At 50.1% G+C, this 20,723-nt stretch overlaps 1 protein-coding gene and 1 non-coding gene across 2 annotated transcripts; both read right to left on the minus strand.

Annotated features, from left to right (window-relative positions):
- Positions 1 to 7,723: 7,723 nt before the first annotated feature.
- Positions 7,724 to 16,496, minus strand: LOC129384655 (uncharacterized). Its single transcript, XM_055070250.2, has 3 exons — positions 16,369 to 16,496; positions 13,235 to 13,329; positions 7,724 to 8,007 (listed from the first exon to the last, which is right to left on the minus strand). The coding sequence occupies exons 1-3, from the start codon at positions 16,494 to 16,496 to the stop codon at positions 7,724 to 7,726; spliced, it is 507 nt and encodes a 168-aa protein (XP_054926225.2).
- A 296-nt stretch (positions 16,497 to 16,792) lies between these two features.
- TRNAL-CAA (transfer RNA leucine (anticodon CAA)) lies at positions 16,793 to 16,865 on the minus strand. Its single transcript has one exon. It is a non-coding gene; the product is annotated as a tRNA-Leu (tRNA).
- Between the last annotated feature and the right edge of the window lie 3,858 nt (positions 16,866 to 20,723).

Here is a 20,723-nt window from a genome sequence, read left to right on the forward strand (position 1 = left end):
CTGCAGAACGTTCTTGCGTGGTTGCGAGACATTCTCTTACAGAAAAGTCAGCACATCGCTTTGCCTCTGCTCATTGTGCTAGTTACCTTGAGGAACAGTGTAAGGACATACACTGTTAATATTTTCAAGCGTTACATTTGGCGTTTGGTGCATTCCAAATGTGTGGGTTGGTCGCCTATACGTGTGGCTTTCATTTCCTTAGCAGCAGCGCGACCATTAACCCTGGAGTGTGTAGGAACGGCCCCTTTTCTGTTTTTAACGTTATCATTGACCATCATCTCGGCTGCTGACAGTACACTCATGCGATATTCTTGAATGCATGGGGACGTCAAGAAAAGTTGGTGCCGACATTGTTAAAATGCCCCCCAAAGCAACAGTCCTGCCGATACTCAAATACTACAGCTGAAAGTGTGGTCCCTCATCCACCCATGCAACTCGCCTCATCGCTCGGGTTGGTGCAATGTCAAGTTGCGTACATCGCGGTCTGGTGCCGTCTTGTATGGAACACATGTCCCTACCACGAGCGGCAATGTTTGGTTGGTTGCGAATTGCTGAATTTCTGCCACTAGGTAGCCACAATATGCTTCCTAGCGAGATTATTAGGGTCTAGTTTCTGTCACTCTCTTGTGCTGAACTGCCATCAGTAGAGTGCATTCGATTTTTAGAACCACAAATGCAATCACCGCTCACACCCTGTCCTTTTTTTTTTGGGGGGGGGGGGGGGGGGGAATTTGCCTGCCACTGTCGCATCACCTGCGTTTGTCCTCTCGGATTCTGTCGTATCTACCCCGACGACCGTAGTTCCCGAGCCAGACTTCGACATAAATCCAAGTCTCCCCGTAATTAAGCACCAACAGCTCAGAAGTCTGCTTCGACGATACAAAGGCTGCTTTTCGACGTCATCGAGGATTCAATAAACACTAGTCGCAAAGCATCGCATAATAACCGAAGAGTGCGCTCGACCACTCCGCCAGAGCCCTTACCGAGTTTGGACGCGAGAACGCGAAGCTATAAGACAAGTCGACGAAATGCTGCGCGACGACATCATCCAGCCGTCGAAAAGCCCGTGGGCCTCTCCTGTAGTCCTGGTAAAGAAAAAGGACGGAACCCTACGTTTCTGCGTCGATTATGGTCGACTGAACAAAATCACGAAGAAAGACGTATACCCCCTCCCACGGATAGATGACGCATTGGATCGGCTCTGCAATGCTAAATACTTCTCATCGATGGACCTCAAGTCTGGCTACTGGCAAATAGAAGTCGACGAAAGGAATCGCGAAAAGAACGCCTTCATCACGCCAGACGGCCTCTATGAATTCAAGGTTATGCCATTTGGACTGTGCTCGGCGGCTGCAACGTTCCAGTGCGTGATGGACACGGTTTTAGCAGGATTGAAGTGGCAGACCTGCCTCGCGTATACATGGATGACGTCGTCGTCTTGCTCATTGCCCCCACGACCTCATTCTCGGCCTCGATTTTCTCTCCGCGCACTCTGCTCTTATTGACTGCTCTGCCAGTACCCTTCGCCTTGAGTTGCCGATTCTTACAGAACCTTCTGACGGACCCCAGTGCCGCCTACGCCCCACCGGCTTTATTCGCCTGCCGCCAAAATCAATAGCCTATATTGAACTCTTGTCTTCCCCACCAGTCCCTCATGGCGAGTATCTCGTCACTCCTCTGCCCGACATTCCGCCACAGTATGACGTTACCGTGCCTCACAGTATACTTACTATTACGGCGAACCGCACTTTCCTGCCTATCTTTAACTTTGAATTGGCATAGCAAATTCTACCGCAAGGTATTTGCCTTGCCAACGTTGATTATCTCGGCGACCGTCACGTGGCAACTTTATCGACCGATGCTTCTCGCGAGCTTAGGGGGCCCATCGTGCCAGCCTCGGCCGCCGACCCCAAGATACAGAAAATGGTTGCGACGGACGTGCCTTCTGCGCAGGCTGAAGACCTTTACCAAGTGTTATCGTCCTACAGAGATATTTTCGACTTCGACGATCGCCCTTTAGGCCAGACGCTCGCTGTCAAGCATGGGATTCTTACTGGCGATGCTACTCCTATTCACCGACGACCATATCGAGTTTCTGCGTCTGAACGCCGAGTAATTCAAAGTGAAGTCAACAAAATGCTAGACAAAAACATCATTGAGCCGTCTTCCAGTCCCTGGGCGTCACCTGTGGTGTTGGTTAAGAAAAAGGATGGCACATGGCGCTTCTGTGTAGACTACCGCCATCTGAACAACATTACTAAGAAGGATGTCTACCCGCTCCCACGTATAGACGACGCCCTTGACTGCCCCCATGGTTCCAGCTATTTCTATTCCATTGATCTTCGTTCTGGATACTGGCAGATTGCTGTTGACGATATGGACAGAGAAAAAACCGCGTTCATCACACCTGATGGCCTATACCAATTTAATTTGGATTATGCAACGCCCCTGCCACCTTTGAGCGTATGATGGACTCCTTGCCCCGTGGTTTCAAATGGTTCACCTGTCTATGCTACTTCGACGACGTCATCGTCTTCTCGCCCACATTCGACACTCACCTTGAGCGTCTAACAGCTATACTTGACGTATTTCGAAAGGCGAACCTGCACCTTAACTCATCCAAATGTCGTTTCGGCCGCCGCCAAATTACTGTTCTGGGCCACCTCGTTGACGCTTCCGGAGTACAGCCTGATCCCGACAAAACTCGCGCTGTCCGAGACTTTCCGGTTCCGAAGACAGCCGCAGACGTTCGAAGTTTTGTCGGGCTATGCTCGTACTTTCGTCGTTTTATTCAAGATTTTGCGGCAATTGCTAGACCCCTCACTAATCTATTGAAGAAAGGCGTACAATTCTTGTGGGGCCCTGAAGACGCCGCCGCCTTCTCTCGTCTCGTCACTCTTATCTCCTCACCACCCATTCTCGCCCACTTCGACCCTGAAGCCCCTACAGAATGGCGTACAGATGCCAGCGGTCATGGCGTAGGTGCCGTCTTAGCCCAGCATCAGCGTGGCCAGGATCGTGTTATTGCTTATGCCAGCCGCCTCCTCACACCATCGGAGCGCAACTATTCCATTACGGAACGAGAATGCCTTGCTGTAGTCTGGGCGGTTGCGAAGTTCCGTCCTTACCTTTACGGTCGCCCTTTTTCTGTCGTCACTGACCATCATGCTCTCTGCTGGCTCTCATCGCTAAAGGATCCTACAGGCCGGCTTGGTCGATGGGCTTTGAGGCTACAAGAATTTTCATATTCCGTGGTCTACAAGTCCGTAGACCCTACTCGAGACCCTGCAGCAAGACGCTGACAGCTTGTCGCGTTACCCTGTTGACGACCCTGAATCCTCCAATATTACCAGTGCTGCTTGTGTATTCTCTGTGTCGCAGCTGCTTCATTTCGCCGACGAGCAACGTCGTGACGCCTACATCAGAGCACTCATCGACCGGTTTGAACACTCTCCGGCCGACGCCACTCCACGCCTCTTCGTCCTCGGCGATGGTACTCTGTACCGTCGTAACCTTCATCCGGACGGCTCTGAGTTCCTACTTGTCATACTTAAGCACTTCCGGTCAACCGTTCTACAAGAGCTTCACGACGCACCAACGGCAGGACACCTCGGCGTATCTCGAACCTATGACCGTGTACGTCGCCGTTTTTTCTGGCCGGGCCTTGCCCGTTCCGTACGACGTTACGTCGCCGCTTGTGAACTTTGCCAACGACGCAAGAAGCCTTCCCAGCTCCCCGCTGGTTACCTGCAGACGCTCGACATCCCCGCCGAGCCCTTCGATCGTGTCGGCTTAGACATTCTCGGCCCATTTCCGGAATCTACATCAGGAAACAAGTGGGTTGCAGTCGCGGTGGGCTACGCGACCCGCTATGCCGTAAACCACGCTCTTCTGACCAGTTGCGCAACTGATGTTGCGCACTTCCTTCTATATGATATCATTTTGATTCATGGTGCCCCGCGTCAATTGCTAACAGACCGTGGCCGTACGTTCTTAGCCAAAGTCATTGACGACATCATGCGTGCCTGCTCAATACAGCATAAATTTACCACCTCCTACCACCCTCAAACGAACGGCCTCACTGAGCGTTTGAACCGCACCCTTACAGACATGCTATCCAACTACGTTTCAGACGACCACCGTGACTGGGACCAGGCTCTACCTTACATTACATTTGCGTATAACTCTTCCCGTCTCGAAACTGCTGGATTTTCGCCTTTTTACCTCTTGTATGGGCGTGAACCGACGCTACCACTGGACACTGTGCTTCCGTCCACCACAGCTTCAACTAGCGCTTATGCCCGTGATGCTATCGTCCATGCTGACCATTCTCGCCAACTTGCGCGCACTCGTCTACAAGTCTCTCAAGGCAAACAAAAGGAACGCTACGACCTCCGTCACCGTGATGTCCATTTTGTGCCCGGCACCCTCGTGTTGCTTTGGTCACAATCACGTAAAGGTGGGCTTTGTGAGAAACTGCTGTCCTGCTACACAGGCCCATATCGCGTGCTTCACCAAGTAACCGATGTCACCTACGAAATGGCTCTAGCCACGCCCACTACGTCCTCCACTGTGACAAGCAGTGACATTGTCCATGTCACCCGACTCAAACCCTACAACTCTCCACGCGCCTTGGATATTTAATAGCACCGTGACGGCGCTTTTGCCGCCGGGGGGTAGTATTACGATATCATCGAGCGATGCTGAAAGGACGAGCGGCTGCGAGAACGACGACGAAGTGGGTCTGTGCCTTTGGCGCGAGAGAGTGTGGGACTGGCGATCTGACTCCAGTGTAAATAACCTGTCCTGTATATAGGCTCTTTAATCTGTGTCTTTCCACACGTAACAATATAATTAGATGGCCCTAGAAGTTGCCATCAAAATCCAAGACGTCACAGCCCCCAGATGCGGTAACTCAAGTAGGCGTCACCACCCGTATTTCGTTCTTGCGCTTTTTCTGGCTTACCAAACGTCTTATCGCTGTAAGAGTGGTGTTTGTGGTGTTCGAGAACGGTAATTTACTGGAGAAGAAATCATCTTTCCCTTTAGTGTCCCTTCAACTACAGCTAGTTACGGCTTCGTTGCCTGCTTGCTTTATATGCCCTCTCTGTCTCTCTCTCTCTCTCTCTCTATATATATATATATATATATATATATATATATATATATATATATATATATATATATATATATACATATATATATATATATATATATATTGACACGTGTACTTTTCTTTATTGGGCGACTACGTTTCGCCGCCTAACAAATGTTATCGCGCAGCGCAGGACGCGCCTGCATGTATCCGAAGTTTCTGGAAAGTTATCGATGCTTCTATCCGCTGTCTGTTGTCGCCGAACCTTATGTTATCTGAGTTCATCCCCTGAGGCGAATGGTGTAGAACTTTGTGGAAGCCACGCGGGTCCCAACGATTAGTCTGGAACATTCGACGATTGATGTATAAAAGCCGACGCGCTTGACCCGTTGATCAGATTTTCGACGATCGCCGACCGTATTCGCCGCTATCGTTGTGCTATAACTGTAGCCTGTCTTGTGGGCACAGGTTCGCCCAATAAAAGTTAATTTTGTCGTTCACAGTATTACTACTGTGTTCTTCAACGTCACCACCACGTGACATCTGGTGAACGTGCTTCTTGTTCATGTACCGGACGCCCCCGACAAGCCGTGATCCAAGCCCGGATCGCAAAGTGAACACCAACGTAGTCCCGGACAATCGAGCAAGCCGCCGTCTTGAACAGCTGCCCCCGGAGCACGCACTTCTACCTGAGAAGACCAAGAAGATTGTGGCCAAGGCAACCCCAATGGCAGCCCCAGCGTCCTCCATCGTGCTGCAGCAGCCCAGAGAACCACCGACGTTCCGCGGTTCCACATTTGAGGACCCGAAAAGCTGGCTGGAAACGTATGAGAGGGTCGCTACGTTTAGCAGCTGGGCAAGCGACGACAAGCTGCGACATGTCTATTTCGCATTGGAGGACGCCACCAGGACGTGGTTCGAGAATCGAGAAGCCACCTCGACGACGTGGGACCTGTTCCGAAGCGGCTTCCTGTAAACATTTACAAGCGTCGTGCGAAAAAAGCGAGCCCAAGCTCTACTGGAGACCAGAGCGCAGCTGCCGAATGAGACGATCGCGATCTTCACTGAGGAAATGAGCCGTCTGTTCCGCCACGCCGACCCGGAAATGTCCGAGGAGAAGAAAGCCCGCCTACTGATGCGTGGTGTAAAGGAGGAACTTTTCGCAGGAATGGTAAGAAGCCCACCGAAGACCGTCGACGAGTTTCTTCGTGAGGCGAGGAGCATCGAGAAGACACTGGAATTGCGGAACCGGCAATTCGACCGACGCACCAAGCCAACAGCCTACGCCGGAGTTCAATCAATGGCCACCGACGACCTGCGCGAGACCATCCGGGCAGTCGTACGAGAGGAGCTTCAAAGAATATTCCCTTCATCGCAAACTCAAGTGGCCTCAATCGCCGAAATTGTCACAGAAGAAGTCCAGCGATCGCTCCGAGTTCCCGAGGTACAACCACAATCATCGCAGCCCCAGCCAGAAGCGATGACCTACGCCGCCCTCGCCCGCCGTCAAGGCCCCCCTTCAGGACCGCACGACCGCGCCATGGCCCTGTACCGCCGCAATTCCGTCGACCACCGCCGCCAGCACGCCCACCCGTCGCCCAGCGCAGCTACCCGAGGAAGAGAGACGTTTGGCGCGCTCGTGACCACCGCCCGCTCTGCTACCACTGCGGAGAAGCGGGTCACATCTACCGTCGATGCCCATACCGGGAGATGGGACTTCGAGGGTTCGCCGTTAACGCGCCGCGACCACAGATTGGCGAACGACCTCGCGATATCGCCGACTACCTCGCCGCCACTCAGTGGAACTCTCGACAACCGTCCCGTTCGCCGTCACCAGGCCGCTACCTCTCGCCGCAGCGCCGTCCATACACTGGCCCAGCCCGGGGCCGGTCCGTGATCCCATATCCGGAAAACTAAAAGCAGCAACCGATGGAGGTGCGGTTGCTGTTCGTCGAACTGACGAAGATCCTCCGCCGCCGACGAAGACGACGAAGAGACCATCTAGACGACATAACGACACGCCGCTGTCCCGACGAAATCAGGAACCAAAGACTACACCGACGAAAGACGACTTGACGACGCGACGTTCCAGCTTCAGTTCAACACGACGCCGCCGTGATCCGACGCCAAGACCTAATTGCAACGCCAGACAAAGAACCACCGACCTCGACGTGCTTCTCGACGGCCACGCAGTTACCGCCTTAGTGGACACAGGGGCTGATTACTTACCACCGGTGGCGCCTCTATAGGCGGTGCACTACGCGTATAAGTGATCAGTTGCAATGCCACCTATGTGCTCCTCCACGAAGCTTGAATCGTCAAGACATTACTCGGACTACCTTATTGGTCACTACGGCACTCCTGTATGTCTTACGCAGCGGTGGGGTCCACATTTTCGTTAAGTATGCGCGATGGCAGCGTCTGAATTTTGGTGGTCCATCGCTTGCTAGTCCTAATATGAAATTATTTCTAAAAAGGCTTCCTCATAAACCTGTCGAGAAGCAAAACAATCCACGTAATATATGTAGACACCTCGCTGGAAGCACCGCAGGGTATTTTATGACAAGCGTTCACAGCGTATTCGTTTCTGCCCGCCCGCAAGAAACCACATGCTGGCCAGCGAAGCCGTCAGACGGCCACCGACCTCTGAACAGGTGGACGGCCCTGATGGCGAGCCCGGCGCACGCAGAAGTGGTCCAGCGCCTGCGAGTCGCTGGGCAGGTAGCGCCCGCTGGCGTACGGCGCCAGCTCGCGCACCAACCCCCACCAGAGGAGCCGGCGCACCGCCACCACGCCTCCGCTGACGCTGAGCAAACGCGTGAGCAACGTCAGCGCCAGGGGGCGCGCGTAGACGCTGTCCTCGGCCGCCGCCGACGGCTGGGACCCACGGCGAATTGCGCTCAGCCACCGCTCTGCAGGACACATGAAATGATCAATGTCTTGGCGCATTTATGCTGGCTGCTCTTAGTAGGCGTCTAATAATCAATGGCATGGCACATTTATGCTGGCTGCTCTTAGTAGGCATCTAAAAGGCATAAAGAGGGCGTCAGCTGCACCATGAAATGCCCCGTAAAATCACAAACGTTTTAATTAATTAATTGATTCACCCAAAAGCCTCATTACAGAGTTATAAAGAATAAACAATTATGTATAGCAATGTAGAGTTTAACAAAACATGGTGCGCACAGCAACATTTAAGCTTGTTTTGCCCTGAATCATCATCATCATCAGACTAGTTACGCCCACTGCAGGGCAAAGGCCTCTCCCACACTTCTCCAACTACCCCGGTCATGTACTAATTGTGGCCATGTTGTCCCTGCAAACGTCTTAATGTCATCCGCCCACCTAACTTTCTGCCGCCCCCTACTACGCTTCCCTTCCCTTGGAATCCAGTCCGTAACCCTTAATGACCATCGGTTATCTTCCCTCCTCATTACATGTCCGGCTCATGCCCTTTCTTTTTCTTGATTTCAACTAAGATGTCATTTACCCGCGTTTGTTCCCTCACGCAATCTGCTCTTTTCTTATCCATTAACGTTACACCCATCATTCTTCCTTCCATAGCTCGTTGCGTCGTCCTCAATTTAAGGGAAACCCTTTTCGTAAGCCTCCAGGTTTCTGCGCCGTAGGTGACTACTGGTAAGACACAGCTGTTATACACTTTTCTTTTGAGGGATAATGGCAACTGGCTGTTCATGATCTGAGAGTGCCTTCCAAACGCACCCCAGCCCATTCTTATTCTTTTGATTATTTCAGTCTCATGATCCGGATCCGCGGACACTACCTGTCCTAAGCAGCTGTATTCCCTTACCACTTCCAGTGCCCCGCTACCTATCGTAAACTGCTGTTCTCTTCCGAGACGCCTAAACATCACATTAGTTTTCTCCATATTAATTTTTGGACCCACCCTTCTGCTTTGCCTCTCCAGGTCAGTTAGCATGCATTGCAATTGATCCCCTGAGTTAATAAGCAAGGCAATATCATCAGTGAACCACGAGTTACTAAGGTATTCTCCATTTACTCTTATCCCCAATTCTTCCCAATCCAGGTCTCTGAATACCTCCTGTAAACACGCTGTGAATAGCATTGGAAAGATCGTATCTCCCTGCCTGACGCCTTTCTTTATTGGGATTTTGTTGCTTTCTTTATGGAGGAGTACAGTGGCTGTGGAGCCGCTATAGATATCTTTCAGTATTTTTACGTACGGCTCGTGCACACCCTGGTTCCGTAATGCCTGCATGACTGCTGAGGTTTCGACTGAATGAAGCGTTTTCTCGTAATCAATGGAAGCTATATATAAGGGTCCGTTATATTCCGCACATTTCTCTATCACCTGATTGATAGTGTGAATATGGCCTATTGTTGAGTAGCCTTTACGGAATCCTGCCTGGTCCTTTTGTTGACAGAAGTCTAAGGTGTTCCTGATTCTATTTGCGATTACCTTAGTAAATACTTTGTCGGCAACCGACCGTACGCTGATCGGTCTATAATTAATTTTTCAAATCCTTGGCGTCCCCTTTCTTATGGATTAGGATTATGTTAGCGTTCTTCCAAGATTCTGGTACGCTCGAGTCATGAGGCACTGCGTATACAGGGTGGTCAGTTTCTCTAGCACTATCTGCCCACCATCCTTCAACAAATCTGCTGATACCTGATCCTCCCCATCTGCCTTCCCCTTTGCATATCTCCCAAGGCTTTCTTTACCTCTTGCGGCGTTACTTGTGGAATGTCAAATTCCTCTCGACTATTCCCTCTTCCATTATCGTCGTGGGTGCCACTGGCTGTATAAATATCTATAGAACTCCTCAGTCACTTGTACTATCTCATCCATATTAGTAATGATATTGCCGGCTTTGTCTCTTAACGCATACATCTCATTCTTGCTAATTCCTAGTTTCTTCTTCACTGCTTTTAGGCTTTCTCCGTTCCTGAAACCATGTTCAATTCTAACCATATATACTTCCTTATGTCAGCTGTCTTACGCTTTTTGATTAACTTGGAAAGTTCTATCCTAGCTGTAGGGTTAGAGGCTTTCATACATTAGCGTTTCTTGGTCAGACCTTTCGTCTCCTGCGATAGCTTGCTGCTATCCTGTCTAACGAAGTTACCACCGACTTCTATTTTACACTCCTTAATGGTGCCCATAAGATTGTCGTTCATTGTTTCAACACTAAGGTCCTCTTCCTAAGGTGCTGCGGTGGCGTAGAGGTACAGCATCCGCCTCGCGCGCAAGAGGGCCGTGGTTCGAATCCCGGTGCCGCCTAATTTTCCACTGAATGAAAAAAAATCCGCGTGTTGATAAAATTGCACAAAACAGGCCTGGTGTGCGGCCTCGTCCCGGTGACCAGAACCGGTAACGCACTCTATCAACAGAGCAGGATTGGCCACCCGGGTGCAGTACTTGGCCACAACCTCCTGTATGAATACAACAATCAAACCCCGGCCCTCAGTTACCAGCAGCTGCGAAGCAACTGGTCACGGCGGCGGTCAGACCTGTGACGCAGCAGAGGGTGCTAAGAATCCCTGGGTACGGACAGGCGGCCATTGGAATCTGAACCTGGCAACGTTTAACGCTAGAACGTTATCTAGCGAGGCGAGTCTAGCAGTGCTGATGGGGGAATTAGAGGGCAGTAAATGGAATACAACAGGGCTCAGTGAAGTTAGGAGGACAAAAGAAGCAGATACAGTGCTGAAAAGCAGGCACGTCCTGTGCTACCGGGACTTAGCGGAGTGACGAGAACTCGGAGACGGATTTCTGATTAATAACGATATAGCTGTTAAGCTGTTAACATACAGGAATTCCATAGCATTACTGAGAGGGTGGCACGTCTTGTGAAACCTAATAAGAGGTACAAATTGAAGGTCGTACAGGTCTACGCCCCTACGTCCATTTAACATGACCAGGAAGTCGAAAGCTTCTATGAAGACGTGGAATCGGCGATGGGTAAAGTCAAAACAAAATACACTATACTGATGGGCGACTTCAATGCCAAATATCATTTTGCATTAGAGGCGTTTGTTGCAGAGGCGTTCGACTAAATTGAGGAGCGTTAATGCTATAGCATTCATTAACTAACCCAACCGACTTCACCCTGGTGGGCGGGGTATGGCGTCATAATGACGGCCGCTTAAAAAATTCGGAGTTTCGCCTTAAAGCCGAAGCAATGCTGCGACACCAACGTTTAGTATGGCGCCAAAACTTCTCGTACGGTGTTCTAATTATACGCGTGCATACGCTGGTGCACCAAATTTTCGGGCACCTTTAAAAGATTTACTACGCCATGTATGACCTGTAATAACATCGAACAGGCACCAATACGCTGCCCGAAAAAAGCCGCGCCAGTAAAATTACATCGCAGGTTCCAGAAATGGCATGGTTTTGCACTTTTAATGCTTAATGGTCTGAGAAAATTTAGGATAAAAAGTGTGCGCTGCAAATATTGTGTGTCGTGACATTTGTTTGAGGACTGCAATTCTCAAAGTTGTGAGTAATAGCTTAGTAAAGAACACAAGACTTAGTGTTTGAATAGTGTAGGAATAAAACCTGCATATTAGGAATGGATAAGAATATCGCATACGTATACCTAAATATACGCGAAACCCCACGGTGACGCCGACTGTGACAACGACAACGAAAGTTGCTTTGAATGTACATACAATTGCTATCGCAATAAACAAATAAACTGGGAAAGTTTAGTATATTGTGAGGAATGGAACCAGAGCTTGCAACATCGTAAGATAGAAACTATCCTGGGTGCCATGCTGACAGTTGACAGTTGGCGTAAAATACGTACAAGAGTATGCCCTTTCGCATATATCATAAGAATAAAAAAAGGACTTGCATACCCAGGAAAAAATGAAAACGACGATATATAACAAGAGAAATCGGTTTTTTTTTTTTCTAAGATTTAAAAGAGTTTTGCCACGGCGAAGAACCGAACCCGGGTCTGCACCATAGTAAGCGAGTAACTAGCTTGAATTTATTTCGGGTGCGTGTGCCACGCAAATCGTCACGAATGAAAGCACTAATTAAATGCATACGTTGTGCAGGTAAACTTGTTCAACCTGAAGACTACTGGCACAACATACCGCAGGTTGGTATTAGCTGTTTAATAAATTGAGTAATTAACCATGTACTTATGCACTTTGCGGCACATGTCCAAGTTAGAGAAGCTGTTGAGCAGAAATGCTGCTCATAACCCTTTATTGGCGAGGGTTGCCTACAGACTACATACATACAAGGGGTACGAGGGTACATACGAGGGTTGCCTACATACATACATACATACATACATACATACATACATACATACATACATACATACATACATACATACAACCAGCTTGCTGAGTTTCGGTATTGTCTACGAAGTTTCTTGCTGAATGTATTCGGCAAAGGCTGAACGACAGGCTGCAAGCACGATTTGCTGCTTTAGAGCAGGCATATAGGACGAACGAGAAAATGTTTTGCAGTTGGCGCAGTTTCTTTTGAAAGCGTTTTCAGAGGAGACAGACTGCTGCTTGATCAACGGCTGCTGTAGTGTGATGCACGGTATGTTAAGCAAATAAATGTACAGCTGTGCTTCACATATGACGCGGGCTGCGTGTTCAAATTCCTAACGAAGGCATAGGTGGCTTCAGATGAAGCCCACTTCCAGTTTTATGCCTGGTGTTTTCAGCCTATAACTCAAAAATCTTCCAAAAAATATTTTTTTTTTACTGATCGGTTATACTTATTCTCTATGTGTGTTGCATATTTAGATAAGAAGTAAACGTTCCTTCTTGTATGTCTATTTGCCGTAGTAAATGGTTAACACGAGTTTCGAGAAATATGTCCTTCAATTATATCTCCAAATGCATTGATGTAGCAGTTTGAAATCCACGCGGTGGGAAAATGAAGTCTGGAAATAATTGGCGAGGTGGGCACTGTCAGTATTTTTGGTTTTGGTTGTTGGTTCTGGCATTTTTACCGACGCTGACAGGGGCCCATAAAGACCTTGTAGGCATTGCAAGGTAATATACGGGCCATAGTGAAAAAAATCCATCGCCACAACTGATTGGCTTAAGCTATACCGTTTCGGAATAGTGAAGCGGCTTATACCCCAGTCTTCTCGCAGCGACACATTGACAGGAACTTACCTGAGCTCACGGAGTCCTTGGAATAGTTGCCCATGTCCTTTATTGTGGTCCAGAACGCGCTGATTTGCTTGCTCTCTGAGCGAGGAACACCACGTCTACAAAGGAAGAACACGAGGGAAAGAAACTCAGTGCCCTTCCACTCTGTGAAGAAGGATGACCAGCGAAGCTGTGTATTTGGGTCCCTTAATGGCGAACTGCACCTTAGGCACGAGTCGGCCCGGTATTGCACTATCTTCGGGATCGGCAGACGTATGGGGAGTTTTGTGTATACACACGCACACAATCCTCGGGGAACTAGCCTTAACAGCTTCGCTGTAAGATTGGTTGCGTATTTAAGTATAATTAATTAATTAATTATAATAATTAATTAGTGACCACCACGAACGTGGGAACTGTGGCACGAGCGCTTTCACGCGGTAGCGCTGAGGGGCGCCAGTGAACCATCTGTGGAAGACGACGCTGGAGCCGATCGTGATGAGGATCGTTTTGTGTCTACACACGGACCCGATTCTGCGTCCATGTTCTGCGTCCAACGATTCTGCGGTTTACAGCTTCGCTTTAAAAAAAAAAAGGGGGGGGGGGGGGAGAAACATTGGCAACTTCACCTGAAGGCGAAACGTTGCAAGTCGGCTAACGGTGTTCTAACTGCACGTAGAGGCGAGATGGCAGGACGCAGCACCCGACACTGCTCCGACACTGTTCGTGCTCCTGCGCAACACGAACAGCGTCCCGGCATGCACCAGCCATTTCACAACGATGGCGCGATGAGAAATGCCGGCAGCCGTGTTACAAGCGTCACACGTGCCTCGGTGGTGCACGAGATGAAAGCGACGGAAGATCATCGGCGTTTGTCGTCCACGCCCCAATGAAAAGATGAGAGGGATTTAACTTGACGTTTATTGCCCGTTCCGCTCGCACCAGTGTATGCGTCAGTGTTTGGTATGCCCACAGCTCCAGCAAGAAGGCTAATGTGAATGCGCGCCACGCTCGTGCCAGCAGTGGAAGCCACAAAGCAACCCTGGCTCCGGCAGAGCGTGTTAGGCGCAGCTTGAGGGTACGTCCACTGGACTGCGTCGCTTTTGAGGCCAAGTGCACTTCGTGTCTCTGGAGGACTCCTAGTCCTCCCCGCACGTGCCGCGCATGCGTCGTCGATAGCAGTACAGCACGACATCCAGGGCCGTTGCTCTGTCATACTGAGAAGTCAAATTGAACTAAAGAAGACAGGGGTGGACATGAGAAGTTTGCCTGTCGTTGCGTCCTGTTGCGGTATCTTTCGCCAACCTGATGGCCATTTCCCGTTTTTCTGCCGCGTTAAAAACGAAACTTTCTATTAACAGCAAGACGGACAATTGACACATAATTATGGGATCTATGTCTCAATCTCCTTCCGTAATTTGCTTGCCTCTAGTATAATCTGCTAGCCACCATTTATGCCTATGAACATATAAAAGCACATCAAACATACACAAGAAAAGGCAAGCGTGAAGCGTTTCTTGATGACAGTATTGAATTGAGCGTTCCACGATGAGTCGTACAGAACATTGTGCCACCCCGAACATATACTGACTAAAGGACGCACAGGCGCTGTGCGTGCATTGTGCCTTCATTTGCCCCTGTGTTTCCCTGCACTCAACCACCTTTAGTCAAGGTGTACAAACAAGCCCACATCGCCAGCCTTGCCGAACGCATAGATTGAAATTGAATTTAAATCACTGAAGGGTTCTTGTTGACAAATACAGCTTGTTTCAGCGAACACTTTCAAAAATCTTTAAAAGTTGCCTATGGGAGAAATCACAATTCTAGTTCATGAGCTGGTCTACTCGAAGCGGCGGACAATACTTGCACAAAAAAAATGAGATGCAGAATCCTAAAACTAATTACTAAAATTCAATAATTAAGTTTTTAACTAATTACATTATGGCTCATATTGCAATTTACAAATTATATCCGTGGAGTTAGAAAGGCGGATCCACTTGGAACGGATTTTCAAGTCCAAGCGTCCTCGGCGGCTCTAGGGCAGGACTCTACCGGTGATCTGCAAGCTATCGCCCAGCAACACAACAGCTCGTGGTTATGACGACGGCCTTCACATTCATCAGCGGTTGCGCCGTTGCATCTCACACTGAGACTGCACTTCGGTCTTTCCGTGTTGGACCCGTCCTGCCTGGGAATGCTGTCCACGTACGCTTCGCTTGGCGAGAATATCATCCCAGACATTACTTCGAGCTCGAAGCCACCAAGGTATGCCTTCGATGCTTCCTTCGTGGTAGAACCGGCTGCCGCGACTATCTCAACGACTGCACTGTTCATGGACACTTGCCCTGGTTCCTCGGGTCGCTGGAGAAGCAGCCTGGCCTACATGATGCGAGTGACTTCCAGAAGCCGGCTGCCGCACAAATACCGCCGTTTCGTGGCTTTCATGATCATGCCATCCTTTGAGTTCACCCTATCGATGCCTTGGCTGATCATCATGCTGGCACAGACCGACCAAAAGGGATGGCTGGTTGCAGCACAACGACTTTTCTGTGCCGCAGAGGCATGGTAAAACTACGAAGGCATCAAGCAAGGGTCCTGGTCTGAATGGAATGCAGCTCTGATAGCTGCTTTCGGCCAGCTTCCGTATGCCTGCGTGGCCCCTACATCCCGGAGCATCAGCTGCGGCTCGTCATCGTTGCAGATCGCGGCCGCGAATAAAAGGCTCAGCAACAACGGCAGCAAGTTGAGCCCACAGCTGCCACCGTATCAGTCACAGACCTCCGGTGCGAACTCCACGTCGGCGTTCTCCACCAATCATAGCGCGAACCCGTCAGCAAGGCGTCGAAGACAGCGGATGAAGCTGCAAAAGCAGTGGCGTCGGCATCAGCAGTGGACCCAGCCGCCGTTGCTCTGCGGTTGCTGAGGGCCGAAGAGCAGCCCAACAAGAGCCCCGCCATATACTTGAACACGCCATACCTGCCGCAGGGGTGGCTTGTGTTGGGGCGCTCTCCGCCGAGATGGTTCACCAGCGGCACATCTACGAGACGGTGTTCGACTCACGCGTCAAGCAGCGAGATGCGGACCAGGACTTAGACCGAATGGACAGAGCCCTGTACTCCTCTGGGCTATAATAACAACCACGTGCAGGCCTCCTCTACCTGGTGCCGTCGTCGTCCTCGTCTTCTGGATTGTCAGTCATGCCATGTCTCAAGGGAGGCATCATTGCAGGATGTCTGTTGCCCGAAGCCACCACCACACCAGGGGAGCCGTAGCAGCGCTTCGGCATCTTCTGGTGGGAAGCGGCAACCAGCACCAACACCTCGTGGTTCCAGCAGGCGGCGGTGACAATGCTTTAGTTCCGATTGCTGCTACCGGAGGGCAAGATTTGGCCACCAAGCGAGCGTCAGCGGTCGACAAGCGAGAAGAAAGTGGCTTAACCGAGAGGTCCGATTTTTATGAGTCATATCATAAGAAGCCAACAAACACTGACACCAAGGACAACATAGGGAAATTACCTGTGCTTCATAAATGAAATAAAGAAACGATAAATCGATGGAAATGAAAGTGGATGAAAAAGCAACTTGCCGCAGGTGGGGAACGATCCCACAACCTTCTCAATTTGCGTGCGATGCTCTACCAATTGAGCTACCGCGGCGCAGTTTCCCCATACACTTTCTTGGCGCCCGACAAGGCCATTCACCAGAACCATCAATTACCACAGTCCCATATTTCTGAAAGCCGCCCTGTTGCCGTTGAGCGCAGCCACCACGCAGGTGTCAAGGTGCTCTCTTCAGAGCCAGTGTGGCGCACAAGGCATGGTGGCCACCGCAGGGAAGGGGAGCCGATGGTCCTTGCACTATTGCTGCTCAATAGATTCCGGTCTACATCCTCAGACGATGTGTCGTCATCCTCCTCTATATTCAACAGTTCCCGCAAGCCAGACCAGAAGCGATGCCGGCATGGCAGACTACAGCCAGTTGCTGCTGATTCCAGCCATGTGGCAGCGCTGCTTCAGGATGGCTCCAACTGTGCCCTCCACCCATTCAGAACATCACCATCCGTGGGCAGCCTCTCCAACTCTTCCTGTGATAGTCCTTGAAAACCTGAGGAGAAGCGGGGCAGGCTGATAGCAGTCGCACCACACGCAGTGATCAACGGAGCACCCTTTAAGGAAATTTCCTCAACTTCGGCTGAAATTGAGAATGCTCAGCGGCAGTTATCTGACAACAGCAAGCGCTATCCAGCTGCAAGACCACTGCTAACACACAAAGACCGAGCTCAGACTCGCGACCAGAGGGCGACTGCGACCAGCCCTAGGACTTGCCAAGGATCAAGCTAAGCAATGCTGATTCGCCTCGGCAAGTCCCGACCATAGGTCCCGCCCGGCAGTGCAGTCGCCCACGCATGACAGTCCAGCAGGATGATGAACTGTGGATCATCGTCGGTGAGACCTGCGACCAGCGTGCAACAGCCAGTGTCGCCAGCCACAGAAGATGGTTGCGCGCTGGACGGGTCAGCAAAGACGACTTCACGCCCTTGCAAGTTGCATGCATGTTTAGTGACGTGCTTGCAAGCCGCGCATGAAACTTCCAGCGTGGTCGAGTGTGAAGAGGAAGAGATGCATTTGGACGCGGGCGCGTGGACGGCGAGTGCGAGAAAACGACGAGGCAGAGAATAGAACAGCCGGCCAGTGAACGGGTGTTGTCTCTGTGCTCTCCATTACAATATATATATATATATATATATACACACACACACACACATACACAGCCTTAACCTACTGAGGTTTGTTCGACTACGGGAGCCCGAGAAACTCTCACTGCATGTACGCAGTGCAACGCTGCAGCAGTGAGAGAACAGCATCAATGCTGCAAATTAATCCTGATCTAAGTTTTAGGCGGCTTGAAATGTTTCTAACCTTCGATGGGCTTTTCAATGGTCTCGAAGGGTTCGCTTCCACGAGCAGACGTGTAAAATGTAATCATGAGTGATTTACATCTCCCCGCCGAGTGATCGTTTCTATTTTGCCCACCAGGTGCCGCCACAGATACCTTCACGGTAGTGTTCCTCTGTATGCTCCCGCAGGGAGCAGAGTTGGGCATAACTTTTGCGGCGCCGCTCGTACCGCTATTCGCCGAGAGCTATCACGTGGCGCAAAATGACGTTTAATGTTCAACTGCGCCGCTGCGAAGCCAACTTCACGGCCGCGATGCGGAGTCGTCGTTTCCGTCAGTGCCATCGACATTCCTATCAGCGGACCGTAGAGCGTGCGTTGCATTCATCGGCTGTGGGCTGTAGACACGTTATTCAACTATATTAAGTCAAGGACATTGGTGAAGTGATACGAAACACATCATATTGACGCATGTATTCCAGTATGGCGGGGCGCAGCGCACCAAACTGCACAAGTCGCACGGAAGGTGGCAAAGCATATTACGCGGTGTCGCGTGGTCGGGGAGATGTGCGCCGGCGACTAGTTGTGGCTACTCTGTATCAGCCGAGACCGGCCGTCCCCGAAAGGGACCAGGATATACGAGAGGCGTTCGCCTTGTTTGCACTAAAGCCACATTTATCTCGAGTAGCACCCCTGTTAACGCTGAGATGCGCACGGGCGGCATGAGACGCCCGTGCGCTCACTTCACTTCACTTCAACTCTTCACTTGTACGATTTTTGGCGTATATGTGCAGCAGGAAACAGACGCGGGACAAAGAATGAACGGCACGTCTGTGTTGCGCTGCACATATACGCCAAGAATGTTAACTTACCAGCTCACCCAATTCACTGTCTTGCTTATACGATTGTCCTGACCATGCTGCTCTAGAACGGTGTTTTCAAAACAGAGTAAATACTAGCGGATACAATTTGCCGGCTGCACCCTGGTTTTTCCCTGGTTTTTTTTTTAATTTTTGTCGGCGTTCTGATTTTTCATGTAACGTTGATTAATGTGCTAGCGTTCATCGTTTTGTAGTAAGCGAAAACCTTGCGCGCTCCCGACAGCTGGCATAGGTTCAGCATTTACCGCCCGCAATATTCTATTTGTTCGAGCGGCCTTTGTCGACGTGTGGAACGTAAAATCATTCCTGCATTTTTAAGAAGAGCTGTGTCATTGCAAATTGACCCGAGTAGTATGAAAAGAACAAGAAAGATGTGTGGGACTACAGTCTGCAATGTGCGAATAATTAAATGCTTACCATCTTGACGTGGTTAGCGCAATAAAAATAACCTGTTGTCGCTATTAACATATCTGTTTGCCTTTCCAGTTGCTTTGAATTCTGCCCCCCTCAAGGCTCCAAGAACCAGCCCTCTTGCCCTTCTGCCAGCAGCCATTGGTCATCCATTTCCTTGTATGAAATAAATTTGATCTAGACGCTCGTCCATCTTTAATCTTTTTCCACTTGAAGATTTGCTGCCACGACGCAGCTGCAGCTGGTAAGTCTGCGGTATGAATGAATCGTAAAAATAAGCTTTGCATAAAATGTGCGCATGTGAACACTTGAAATGCGTTTAAATCTACGTGTCGGCACCGCATATATCGAAAACATGTAGCTGCTGTGAACGACGGCTAGTGATAAATGACGCTCTGTTAACGGTCCCTGACATAACTGCAGACACGTTAGTTCTCTTGACAACGATCATCAATTGGCTGGTTTCCACCTCACGTGTGTGAGATTTTCTTTAAACACCCTTTAAAACATTTCTTGCCTTCCGGCCTCGGTGAGCAAATTTCATATGCATGTTGGAAAACATTGCACAGCTTATTGTTGCAAGGTACAGCACGTTTGCACGCGCATTTGTGAGCTTTTCGATCCGCGGGCATAGTCAGGATCTTATTTCGGGGGATCCAGGGGGATCCTACGCCCTATACGTACGTTCGTGCGTGTGTTTGTATACAGACCACAGGGTCGCCGAAAAGAAAAACACATTTTCTTCGTAATTAACTTGCATAAACGGAAACGGACGAGTGCACTAGAAAATCTTCAACGCGAAGTTTGTACTGCTGTCTTTAATTTCAGCGAACACTTACAGGCAAAGTATACTTTTGCTCACGGGTGTACATACAAAGTTTCAGAGTGATGGAACCCTGCCCCATTCCGGCTACGCCAATGGTTCGAGCATAGCCTACATTAAAAAGTGTCACCTTGTTCAGCGCTCACGAACAATTGGCTCGCGACCAGCTAACAAAAAAGAAGAAAGCAAATGGAACACTACGCGGCATTTGCTTCCTGCGCGCGCGAGGAGTGGCTTCACTGCATAGCTGGGGCATACTGGCGGACCTATGCGCAACTCTTCTACCTTCGGGAGCACATACAGGGACCCTAGTTCGCGGTAAAGTCGCTTATTCGCAGTTGCATTGGGCGAGTTTCTGATGGAATCCTCGACAAATCGCACCGAGGCGCCCCGACGCGGGGATGATTGCGTAGGCGCCAACTAGGGTCGTCTCGGGGTTTCCCGGAGGGGGCTTTATGCGCTCTGGAAATAAATGCTCAATTCTCATTTTCTCCTAATTGTCAT

The sequence above is a fragment of the Dermacentor andersoni genome, chromosome 5 (assembly GCF_023375885.2).
Source record: "Dermacentor andersoni chromosome 5, qqDerAnde1_hic_scaffold, whole genome shotgun sequence".
Taxonomy (NCBI): domain Eukaryota; kingdom Metazoa; phylum Arthropoda; class Arachnida; order Ixodida; family Ixodidae; genus Dermacentor; species Dermacentor andersoni.

Bases quoted from the DNA above. Each gene is read 5' to 3' on its own strand.
- LOC129384655 (XM_055070250.2), bottom strand. From the start codon at position 16,496: ATGCCGAAGCGCTGCTACGGCTCCCCTGGTGTGGTGGTGGCTTCGGGC. The intron at 13,330-16,368 runs GTAGAGGAGGCC...CTTCCTTTGTAG, and splicing joins GAGGACGACGACGGCACCAG to ACGTGGTGTTCCTCGCTCAG. The intron at 8,008-13,234 runs GTAAGTTCCTGT...TGTGTCCTGCAG, and splicing joins CAAGGACTCCGTGAGCTCAG to AGCGGTGGCTGAGCGCAATT.